Genomic DNA, 13,076 nt, shown 5'->3' on the forward strand with positions numbered 1-13,076 from the left:
TGACCCTGTTCCACTTTTGCGAATGACCTGACAAGGTGACTCGGAGTTAGCGTGTTCACCTGTGAGCTGTGGAGTCTGGATTTGATTCCTGACCTAATTATGAACTCTCGTCATGGTTTCGTGCAGGCAATGTGTTGCGTCAATAAGTGCATCATCCTTCAAAGGACATTAAGCTTGGTATCCCATCCATTTCATCCAGTCGACATTGAAGATCCCACTGTCATCCCAAGCTGTGATTATGACTATATAATTAATCTACACTCAGTCTTTCTAGTCAAAGAAGCCTGCACAAAGCAACCAAGAAAAGATACACTCGGTAAGCCCATTACTGTTTCAAACCATACCTGAGTTTCTCGACAGCTACAGACAAGTTGCACATGCATGAGAACTCTAGCCAGCCACCGCATGATGTGCTTTCTTTGTGTAGATTTTCTTGGTCGATTATACTGTGTGTATGTATATATATGATTGACATGAATGCAGACCAATCCATGACACGCAATCGTTCCCACCACTTAGCGTGACTGTCACACTAGGAACTTATCAGTGCATACAAAATATTGTAGTTTAACCAGCAGCGAATAAGAGATATGGTAAATTAATCGATATGATTGCATTTATTATATTTAGGAGATAAATGTTTATAAAAGTTGCATTTCCAATTTTTGTAAGAAATTGTAATGTATTTACAGTTCTTAACTTGTATTTACAGTTTACAGACATTTTTGATTAATGGACTAACCATTCACACTTTTCCAAAGAGACCTCTGCTGTGAAAGGCTCATCCCTGATTTCTTCATCATATCTGTATGGCACAGAGTTATTGATTATCAACTTTTTCTGTCCATCATTTTAAGATTTATGGAAGAGCTTCAACTGTTAGATGCAATGAAAAATAAAGTCATAAAGGTGAGGGACTATTATGCATCGGAAGTAACCACGTCATTGTGATTGCAATGTATCCAGTAAAATGTAATGAGGAAGAAAGCTTCATTTTGTGACACACACACACACACACACACACACACACACACACACACACACACACACACACACACACACACACACACACACACACACACACACACACACACACACACACACACACACACACACACACACACACACACCAAAAATGTGGATCTGCTTGCTTTTACAGTTGGTTAAATTTTATTCTATGGATGGGCTCAGATCGAAATGTCAACGCTTCTGGATATATTTTTTTGTTTTTATTTTAGATGGATAACCCAAACTATTGAATGCATTTCTTTTTCCATTTTATTCCACTTTGATTATCTTAGATCGAGCCTCTCCTCATTACTTTTTGCACAACTACAAAGATTTTTTAAAAGTAAAAAAAACACAAAAGGTACATCAAAAAGTGGACGTACATGTACTTTTTAAATGTGTGAAATATTTGGTTGGTTTCATTAAATCGGCCTTGTACACGGTATGTTTCAATCTATTATGAAAAGGATAAGCCTGGTGTTGGTTTAATGGTTAAGGTGGCGAGCTTAAGATCTTAGGATCTTGAGTTTAAGCATCTGTTTTCCTGCTGAATTTATGCCAGATGGGTTGACTCAGTCTGTTATCCTCCCAAGGTCAGCAAAATGAGTACCAGCTTACTGGTAAAAGGGGGCATTGCATCAGCAGCACAGCCATGCCCCCAGAAAATTATGCATCCAAGCAGCCACAGGCTGCATATGAATAAAAAACAATAAAAAGAGCAATCAAAGATTGCAGACCCTTGCCAGGACTTGTTTTGTGCAGTTTTGTGTGGTGTATTTTATGTAGTGTTTGTGAACTGGTGCGTTACGTACTTAATAGGAGACATAATTAGAACTGCCACTTTATAACTGCTGGCGATGATGACGGTACCAAGACGTCCCGCTTTAATTGGACACCTAACCCTGACCACGACCCATGACCTTTTTAAAAATTATTATTCAATTGAATTGAGAATTGGATTAAAATAAATTCAATTCAAATCAAATGGAAGACCAAATAGGTATAGTCCTGCATTGGAGGAATCAGAAGGAACCCGAAAAAGCAAAAAGCAATGATGAGGTCATCAGGAGGAACCTGGATGGGATTCACATTTCAGCTGCTACTCCTCTACCCTCAAACCCATCCAGGCACAGCCAAGTGAGCCTTATTCAAAAATAAAAAAATTAAAAAGAACCCAGATCAAAAAATTAAACAATTCTGGCTGCCAGACCATGTGTCCGATCAAGTTTAAATTTAAACCATGTATTCCCTATCAATCCGACGAGATCATAATTTTGAAGTTTCACATCGACTGATTAAGCGGTTCCAGAAAAAAAAAACATTATTTAATATTTTTGTTCAATCCAATATGGCTGCCAAACCATGTGACCTATCAATTATTCCTCAACAAACTTGTACAGGCAAGGATGAGGGAACATTTGTGTAAAGTTTCCCCTCGATCTGTCCAGACATTCTGGAGAAGATTCTTTATAGGAGGCGGAGGAGATTGGGAACAAACTCTGTGCAGAGCGTTGGTGCTGCTGAAGCAGTCTCCTTGGCTATTGGGCACAATCCTGGATGGGTCGCCACTCCGACACAGTACACCAGCATGCTGGCACTCATTTTGCCGACCTCGAAAGGATGACAGGCCGAGTTAACCCCACCTGGTATTAATTCAACAGCTGAGCGGTATTTGAACTCAGGACTCTAGGATCCCAAGCCCACCACTCTAACCATTAAGCCAACACCAGGCAAACATTTTTTTTTTTAATCGGTTTGAGGGTAAATCCAATTTGGCTGCCAAACTGTGTGACCGATGACATCGTATGTGTGAACCTTTTGTTCCTCATGGACAGGCAGTCAAACGTGTAAAGTTTCACCTCGATCTATTCAGCCACTTCAGAGAAGAAGATTTTTGAAGGTATTTTTTTCTTTAAAACAATATGGCTGCTGAATCGCATGACCGATGACATCATCAAATTGTTTTCTGACCATTTTATCCCTATATCACCCTCAAAAATTTTCATCCTGATCGTATGTAGCATTTGACATATGCAATTCTGACATCATAATGAAGGCACCTCTGATGTCATTTACAACATCACTCTTATTCTGCATGAGGAGTACTTGCCACGTGCCAAGTTAAAAAAAATTTCCTTGGTCAGGTTTCGTAGATACAGAGGTCCAAAGTTTTTCCATTTTTCCAAAATCGCTGCCACACCACGTGACCTATGACATCATAATTATCATTAAAACATTCCACATGAGTAGTCACACCAATGGTTAAAATTTAGTCTCAATCCAACAAGCAGTTTTGGAGAAAATCATGAAAGTTCTGTGCAGACAAACAAATATACAGACAGACAAACAAACAAACAAACAAGAAAAAGACATTGTGCAGAGCACGATACTCCACCCCCTCTCCTAAGGTCAGTTCAGGTATGGGAGCATGCGCCAGAGCAGCGCGTGGCTGCATCCACTTTCCGCCGGTACTCCAGGGGCCCCCGTTTGGCCACCCCCCAGGCAGATGCCTGGCCCATCCCCATCTTCTTGAGATGCCGATCAACCTGCTGCAACCATGAGGAACGTGGTCGGCCCATTGGCCTCCTCCACTCACGAGACTCCCTCGCTGAAAAAAATCTGGTGAGCAGGATCAGCATCAGGAAAATGAGCCACATGTCCATACAGCCGCAGCTGCTGCTCACAGACGATGCAGGTAACAAATCTCATTTCAGTCACTCTCAGCAACCGTTCGTTGGACAGAAAGTCCAACCAGCGATAGCCAAGGATTCTCCGAAGAGACCTGGTGCCAAAGGAATTAAGTCTCCATCTCAGATCCCTGGTCAGAGTCCAAGTCTCACATCCGTAGAGCAAGACTGGAAGCACCAAGGACTTGAAGACTCTGACTTTCATCCTCCCGCATAGGTACCGGCAGCGCCATTCCCCATGATCCAGTGAATCCATGACTCCCCAGGTCCAACCCAGATATCTGTTGACTTCTGACTCACAGCCATCAAAGACATGAATATCACTGCCGAGGTAAGTGAATCTCTCCACGACCTTAACATCCTCACCACAGACAGGCACAGACAGGACAGTAGCATCAAAGATGTCATTGAAAGCCTGGATCTGAGTTTCGACACAGGAAACCCGTAATCCCAGCGGCTCCGACTCCTCATTCAACACCTCGAGGGCCCCCAAAGGACGTCTAAAGTCTCTGCAAAGATGACTGCAACATCTGTGAAATCAAGGTCAGAGATCTTGACATTCCCAAACGATGCACTGCAGCTTGAACTCCCGACATCCGACCCAGAATCCAGTCCATACGAGTGCTGAAAAGTGTGGGGGCCAGTACACACCCCTGATGAACTCCAGTAACAACTGGAAATAAGTCAGAGATGGTACCACCACATCTTGCAGCACTCACAGTACCAGATTAGATTTCAGCCATCTGATCGATCAGTTTTGGTGGCACCCCACGAAGACCAAGAATCCTCCAGAGGGCATCCCAATTCACTAAATCAAACGCTTAACAGAGATCAACATAGGCTGCAAGCAGGTCCTGCCGAAACTCTGATCTGCGTTCGGTGAGGACCCGAAGAGCAAGGATACGGTCAATCGTTGACTTCTTTGGTGTGAAGCCTGACTGCTCTGGACACTGGCGCTCAAGCAGATGGTGGCAAACCCCATCAAGAATTATCTGAGCAAAGACCTTGCCCAGCACTGAGAGCAGTGTCACTCCTTGGTAGTTGTTATGTCCTAGCGATCACCCTTCTCTTTCCAGAAAGCTACAACAAGGCCCCTCTTCCAGTCAGTTGGGATGATGCCTGTGTTCCAGGCAGAGCACAGAACTGCATACAACGACACGAGTGCAGCATTTCCACCAGCCTTGAGAAGTTCAGCATGGATGCCACAGATCCCTGGAGCTTTACCCCATTTCAACCAGTTTACCGCAGCCTGTGTTTCCACAAACGAAGGTGGACCACAGTTGATTGGAGGGTCAGCAATAGTGATTGTAACACCCCTGACATCCAACTCGACAGCTGGTGGATCAGCCTGGTACAACCGCTCAAAGTACCGGCCCAGTGGGCCTTCACTTCGGACTCTTCTGTCAAGAGCCTACCACTCTCTGCTCTAACTGCAGTGCTCCGAGGGATGGGCTTGGATGAACGCAATGCACGAATTCCCCTGTGAGCAGGACGAGAATCACTTCACCACAGATGATGTTCTACCCCCTCACAGATTACTCGCACATAGGCCTCCTTGCCCACCCTTAGCGCACGTACAGTTTTACGCCTCAGCTCCCTGAACAGCTCAGCTCTGCCATTCAGCCTGGCCCTGTAACTCTGATCAATGGTATCCAGTGTCTCTTGAGAGACAAAATTCTTCTTCACCCAACGTGAGTTCCAAGACATCCACTGGCAACATCAAGGATGGTGGTCTTGAAGGCACTCCACAACTCTTCAGGATCTCCCAAAGCACTCAGACCCCCTAAATCTCCACTCTGCTTTTTCGCAAACTCCTCAGCTGCCCTCTCATCCTTGAGCTTGCCAACATCCATCCTTGGCTGGGATGGTACCATTCTCCTGGATTTACGGTGCAAGTTAAGAGTTGCTACAACAAGCCGGTGGTCAGTATTGAGGAACTGAGCACTCCGGTATACCCTACAGTTCTGTATCATCCTCCAGCGACCATCACCGAGCACTTCGTCCATCCCTTTTGCCACATGATAAGCATTGTAGTCTCAATGCCAAACAGCCATTTCAGGGCAAAGCGTGCTTTAGCGTCATTATGAAGTTTTTTGGTTGATTCGTCATCTCTGAGCTATCCTGAATCAGAATCAGCTGGGTGCCAGACTCGCACCCTTGAGGAATTTTTTTTCGAGGCGAAAAACAAAATGGCTGCCACCGACTTTCGATAAATTCTGTTTTGGGCTATATCTTCACTTTGAATGCACTTACAAACACAATTTTGGTGTCTCCTACCATGTTTCATGTGACAGACAAGGTAAACGTTGATGATTCTCTCAAGATTAGACGACAACAGACGGCGGAATTTGAATCTGGATGGCCAACAAGCTTCAACAAGACACTAACCAAGAAAGTGACCCTGAAGACTTCGACCAAAAAGAGCATCAAGCTGGATGGAAGGCCAGTATATGATACCGAATTGATCTACACCCGAGTCATATGTCTCCACCAATACAGGGATATTGATATCAAGGATGTCCTCTCTTACGAACTGTCCCCGTCCCAGCCTCCTTGTTTGATGAGAGTGGTGCGATGCAGGCTCAGTCGAAAGCAATCCTGAAGACGAAACTCCAAGTTGAGCAATCAAGTGGAATCCAAGGTGTTTCAGATGCTGTCATCATTGATGGATGCACCTTGTTATGGACTGTACATTGGCCCACAAATGGTACAGTTGAGGATTATGTGATCAACTTCATGGGAACCATCAAATACCACCTGGAGTGTTGTGACGTATACCTGATTTTCGACAGGTACATCAAAATCAGCACAAAACAAATGACGAGATCCAGTCGTGCAGGTCATGATTCAAGTCTAAAACATCAATCAACTTGCACACAACACTTCCAGCACAAAAAGTGGTCCTAAATGTAGCCTACAACAAAGTATAACTGATCGATTTGATCTGACAGTATCTGATGACCCACAATGTGGACAACCAGACCAAACTGGTGATCACCGGAAAAGATCCTACACCAGTACAAATATTGAACAATTCCACTCTCCAGAGACAGGATCTGAAAACACACCATGAAGAAGCAGATGTCATCATCATCCATCACTTAGTTAGAATTGTGTCAGGTGTCAGTGGTGACTCACACATCAAAGTGGTCTGTGACGATACAGATGTCTTTGTCCTATTGATTCATTTCTACCTCGAGGAAAAGATGACTGTGGATGTCAGCATGGAGAGTCCGTGTGCTGGGAGGACGAACGTAGACATTCGCCAAACAGCACTGAAACACAAAAGGATCGCCAAATATCTGCCTGCTGTACATGCTCTGACTGGATGCGATACTGTGTCATATTTGTTTGGCATTGGAAAGGCCACAGCGCTGAAGGTACTAATGGGCAGACATCATCCCACATTATTTGGACAGCTAGAAGCAGACGAGGAAAAGATGATATCTGAGGAAACTACCCTCATTGCTACCTGTTATGGTTCCAAAGTCGAAGGTAATATGTCCACACACCGGTATCAGTTGTGCAAGTATAATATGGCCAACTCCAAAATTACCTCTGCTCCGAAATTGAAGTCGTTGCCCTGATCGCATGATGCCTTTGTTCAACATGTACATCGCGCTCATCATCAGGTCATTATATGGAAATCGGCCACTCAGTCAGACCCTCCGAACTTGGATCCCATCAAGTATGGATGGCAAGAAGGTGAGAGCGGTGTGACGTTGTGTCCAACCACACTTCCACCTGATGTGTCTGCTGCACCAGTCACCATTCTGCAGCTGATCAAGTGTGGATGCTCCACCAGCCGGCCATGTTCCACCGGGAGGTGTGGTTGTGTGGGAGCACAGATGTCATGTTCGATGTTTTGCAGTTGTAATGCTCGATCAGACTGTTGTAACGAACAGACAAGGGCAGTAGCTGCTAATCACGACGACGATGACGAAGATTGAACATAATGTAGAACATTGCATCCTTAACAAAGTTAATATTTGTTTGCCTAAAAATAAAAGGTAATTTCAAAATCATATACATGTACATACTTACCATAAGACATAACGCAAAGTCATAGTCAACGATCCACATGTATCCGGATATATTTGTGTAAAAATCGTATTCCAATATAATCATCAATTCATTGATCATTGCAAGTAAGTCACTTCAGCTGTCATTGACTATTATTGTCCGTAGTATTAATATTTGAGGGTTAATCAAATTCAATTTCTTACTCAAAGTGATCAGTGGAACTGCAAAATAGCCATTTTTCATATTAAAATGGTGGCCATCTTGAAAATATGAGACAGGTCTTATATATATATATATATATATATATATATATATATATATATATATATATATATATATATATATATATATATATATATATATATATATACACCTTCAATTTTATCATTATCGAATTCCTTGATCATGAAAACATAGTAGTAGACACCATAATTGTGTTTAAGTGCATTGGAAGTGAAGATATAGCCCAAAACAGAATTTATCGAAAGTCAGTGGTGGCCATTTTTTTTTTTGCCTCTAAAAAAAAATTCCTCAAGGGTGCAAGTCTGGCACCTGGCTGATTCTGATTCAGGATAGCTCAGAGATGATGAATCAACCCAAAAAACTTCATAATGACGCCACACCATCCTTTTTCACATTTCCGCTGGACTATTGGAATACTAAGTCCAGCGATGAGCTTGTGAGCGCTGAAACCATGAACCGCCTCCCCTAAGTCCATGACTTCTTGAAAAGTCAAGGAACTTAGTGCTATTCAGGTTAACAGTTCCAGACCCATGGGGACCAACACACGTCTCATAACCATCCCTATCAGTTCCAGTCAATGCATTGAAATCCCCCAAGACTTGAAGTGTAACTCGTCTGGGGCACTGATCAACCACAGACTCGAGCGTGGCGTAGAATGTGTCCTTCACGGTGAGATCACTCGCCTCGGTCGGCGCATAAACAGAGACCAGGGAAATCACACCCAAGGAGTAACGAATCCTGAGTCTCATAATACACTCGTTGACTGGTGTTACCTCAATTATCATTGGAGTCATCTTATTGAACACAGCTACAGCAACTCCTTGGGAATGGTAACCATCAAAGTGACCAGACCAATAGTAGGTGTAACCACCCACCATGATCTCGCCCCAATCCAGTCTCCGAACTTCAGAGTGTGTTGCCGAACCGATGTCCAATCGCTTGAGCTCAGATGATAACAGAGACAGGTGGTCATCCTCTCTTAGGGATAGGACATTCCAGGCACCCACCCAAAGGGACCACCATCTGGTAGACGACACCTCAGCACCACTCCAACACACTCTCCCACAATCTGACCCGGGAATGTTACCTCGTGGTTTCCCTCCTATCATCAAAGATTGGGGGTCCCGAAGGCTTTGCCCCAATCCCGTCATCCAGTGAGCTGCCCTGCGAGCTGCACAGGAGGTACTCCCATGGAGTGGGTTTTCAGATTTTTTTTTTATGCTTCGAGAATGTTTTGCGGAATGAAGGGTTTTACGATGGCCGGAGTGCAAATCCTACCACCAACCTCCAAATGAAAAGTAACCCAACTGCAGGAGGACGTCTGCAGACACAGTTGGGCACTAGATATGGATGGCCGTTGGCTCACAAGGAGCTCCTCCGCCCTTTGACAGGTTTTGTTTTTAATCCTGCTGGTTGTCCACATCCAAACACCCTCCTCATCAGGAAACCTGGTGGGGGAGACGGTTTAGTCACCGACAACCCAATCACGTAACAGGTTAGTACAGCTTTACATGATACCTGTAGCAAGTCACAGATCTGATCTGACCTGACTCTCCTAATGTTGCCATGGATACATCAAATTGTCCATTGCATTAAGATTAAAATTCACAATATTAATCAAAGTTCAGGTCAATGAGATGAAAACAATATTTTTCAGATTGAAATTGATGATTTTCGAAGTTTGATCTTGAGTTGACCTTTGACCTTTTGACCGCAAAAATAGTTGGTTCCCAAATTCAGCGCTGCACTATGCATTTGCTGCTTAATATTCAGGTTAATCAGATGAAAATTGACGATTTTTAAGATGAAATTTGATTATTTTAGAAGTTTGACCTTGAGTTGACCTTTGACCTTTTGACCTCAAAAATAGTTGCTTTCCCAATTCAGTGATGGACTATGCAAATCATTTAATCTTTCAAAATGTCGATGCTCGAAAAGAATAGAAATTTTCAGTTTGCTACTTCATCCACGTTTTGGTTGCTATAGTCATCTCCTCATGATCCTTGATTAATCAGTGGCCGTGCAGGTGGGATTTCAAATGTCAAAATAGCCAAGGTCGGTACCAGGGGTCAAGTCCTTGTCTGCACAAGGATGATTCTGCTGCTCAAAGCCACAGTCATCAATGGCAGGCTGTACAAGTCAGGCCTTGTGCACTGATGGAGTCTGGCTGCACCTGGATGGGTTTGAGTGTCGAGGAGTTGCAGCCGAACCCCAAATCCTATCCAGGTTCCCCCTGTTGACTCCATCTTTGTCGATTTGGGTTCCTCCTGATTCTTCAGTGCTGTATTTGGTCAGTTATTTGATCTTATGAAGGAGGAGTATACCTTTTTGTCAAAATCCCACAGAAGTTGTCCTTAGTGGCATGCTGCATTTTTTGCAAGAGGTTGATATACTGTTCCCCTTTTGATGGTAGCTTTGTGTATCATATCGTCAATCAGCAAAATTCATGTGGCTTGGAATCTTCCAAAATTGAGGCCATGATCTTGCTGTGATGGTTGGGTGTGAGAATTATTGGGTTGTGGTGATGCCTTGTGTTTTAATTGCATGGATTCCAACTTTGTTTTAGAATCTAGGTTGTGAAGTCACATTTTGTCACCAGTTACCATAACAGAAATAAAGTCCACTGGATTTAAAGAGAATGGCAATTGGGCTGGTGTACTGAAAATGGGAGTAGTTCACTAACGTTTTTCATTGTAATTAAAAACAAAACGTTTCTGCAATCTATATACTAAATGCACCTCCAGATGTTCTCAACAGATGTGACTATCTGTTAGGTGTTAAGGGTTTTTTGGGGTTTTTTTTTGCAAAGACGATCCATTAATGTGGTAATGCGTTGATCTTGTCTGCATATAAATCTTTTGAGATAGGTAATTGAGCCATTGCAAGATACGTGCTTCAATATCCTAATCATTCGTAAACTTGATGTGACCCAATGTTTTTAAGGTGGTCCAAAGAATTGAAAATCATAAAATGACAAGTCTGGACTGTATGGGGGAGGATTTAGAATGGAATAATGGATCTCTGTGAGAGTTGGTGTCATTGCATTTGTCATGTGAGGGTGAACATTACAACACCTTTAAAGAGCTTTCCAGCCATCATCTGCATGTTGCTTACCCCCACTTAATTGTACAACAAGTCACTCACTGCAGTGCTGTGCTTTGATGGTTTTCCACAATTAAAAATTTCACCTGAAGATGGCTAAATCATGATTTCGAGGTGGTCCCCATGCTGGCTCACTTTGATTTGGGAATGAAGTAATGGACCTTGATCTCATCACAACAATCTTTTTCAAGAAATAATTTCCCTCTTGATCATGTTCCAGCACTGCTGCAATGGCCACACACTGTAAGTTGCCTTTTAATCGAAGATGGGGCTCTTTGGTACACACCCCACACGAACCTGATTGAATATGTGGAATGAAGTTTTAAAGTTTGAGTGGCTTGGTGGTTGAGTGTGTAAAGCATTGTTTTGTTATCCTCTCAAGTGTATATTATTATGGATGCTCAGATGGGAAGGAAATAAAGGAAATAGTAAACCATCCAGCATATTTGTTGCCTTGAAATGATATTAACCAGACTGCATGGTGGTAATAGTTGAGGCATCTGCTCTGAATGTGGGAGGTTGGCGGTTCAAATTCTGGCTGTCATACCAAAGACTTTAGAAATGGGATGTGCTGCTTCCTTGCTTGACGCTCAGCATATATAAGGATAAAAGCACAGACAATCCCCGAGGTTGGCATCCATGGGGAGGAGGAAATTGCTTTTTAGGAAATGCCCTGCTGAGTGCATTGAGAAAGGAGGTGCCATTGTTGTGGCATTACTGGTTCAATCAGTGCCCCAGGAAGTGATGGAACTTCCCACAGGCTCAATGGCTGTTTGTCTAGTCTAACAGTCCTTTATTGCATTTTGTGTGTGCATGTGTGTGCATGTGTGTGTTTGTGTGTGTTTGTGTGTGTTTGTGTGTGTATGTGTGTGGAGGGGGGGGGGGGGAGGGGAGGAGCAGCTCTACAACAAGCCAAAAATCTTGTAAAAAAAAATGAAATACAGTTTATCAATGGTACTATTTCTATTATGTACAGTATATGGGGTGACAAACTTTTGGGATGTCCCTCATAGGCATATAGGAGGCTACCTTCAAAGTATTTTGAGCACATCTAAAATCGGTACTGATAATTCAATGATGTATCCATCCTCCCTGACAATACATTCAATAATAGAATGCAACATCATACTAAGTATAACCATACCAAATACCAGGTTCCATGTGCCAATGCTGTAGCCATCTTCCTTTTCAGCTCGTGAAGTCATCCTCTCTCGGCCCATTGCCATAGTCACAGCATCCCAAAGTCTTTTTCTAAAGTCACAATCAAGACATCAAAATCAGAACACCCACATCACGAACACACGATCACATTCTTGCCATCATCAGGTAAAAACATCCTTGCCATAACATAATTAGGAAAGGTGGTTCACCGACCTGTCTGCAATGGCAAAGTGATAGCCCAATAGACTCAGCTTCATCACGGGAGATTCCAATAATATTAAAGGCCTTGGTTTCCACGGCATGCAGCTGAGCAAAATGTGAGACAAGGGAGCCAGCCCAGAGTGGACAGCAATACTCCATCAAGCTGCAGATGAAGGCCTTTTGGATGGATAGGAGTTCAGCTGTGCCAAAGAAGGACTTTGTACGACGGCGGATGCCCCAGTCAGCTGGCTTTGGAGGCCAATTTTGAAATGTGGTTTCCCAAGAAAGCTCACGGCTGCTAGTGAGACCCAGGAGTTTGAATAACTGAACTTCCTCAAGAGGAATGTTAAGAAAGTAGATGGGGAGGGTTTGCCAGACATTAATTTCAGAGAGAGATAGTGAGAGTGTGACATTTGTCAGGATTGAAAGACATATTCCAAATGTTTGACCATCTTGTGATCTTTTTTTTTCAAGGTCTGAAGAGGGAAGAGGCTGCAGCCTGCCTGTCTGAAGGATGGATGTCACGGCAGAAGGTGGAATCATCAGCAAATAGATAAGGATTTTCCAGAGAGACAGAGAGATCGTTGATGAAGATTAGGAATAGGACTGGATCCAGAACACTGCCTTGGGGCACTACATCCTTCACAGGGA

General features: G+C 43.3%; 1 protein-coding gene across 12 annotated transcripts in view; it reads right to left on the reverse strand.

Moving 5' to 3' along the window:
• The window catches only part of C1H22orf23 (chromosome 1 C22orf23 homolog), a 105,011-nt gene that overhangs the window by 37,604 nt on the left and 54,331 nt on the right, over positions 1 to 13,076 (reverse strand). For 5 of the 12 annotated variants that reach the window (XM_085887157.1, XM_085887150.1, XM_085887149.1 and 2 more), the window contains 2 exons: positions 12,208 to 12,314; positions 743 to 805 (listed from right to left, as the gene is read on the reverse strand). In XM_085887157.1, coding sequence (XP_085743283.1) covers positions 743 to 805; positions 12,208 to 12,289 — 145 coding nt within the window. In that variant the 5' untranslated portion in view covers positions 12,290 to 12,314. The remainder of the gene's footprint in view (positions 1 to 742; positions 806 to 12,207; positions 12,315 to 13,076) is intronic. The other 7 variants (XM_085887175.1, XM_085887184.1, XM_085887170.1 and 4 more) reach the window with 3 other exon arrangements.

This window comes from Eptatretus burgeri, chromosome 1 (assembly GCF_056783735.1).
Source record: "Eptatretus burgeri isolate ZD-2024b chromosome 1, Ebu_testis_v1, whole genome shotgun sequence".
Classification (NCBI taxonomy): Eukaryota; Metazoa; Chordata; class Myxini; order Myxiniformes; family Myxinidae; genus Eptatretus; species Eptatretus burgeri.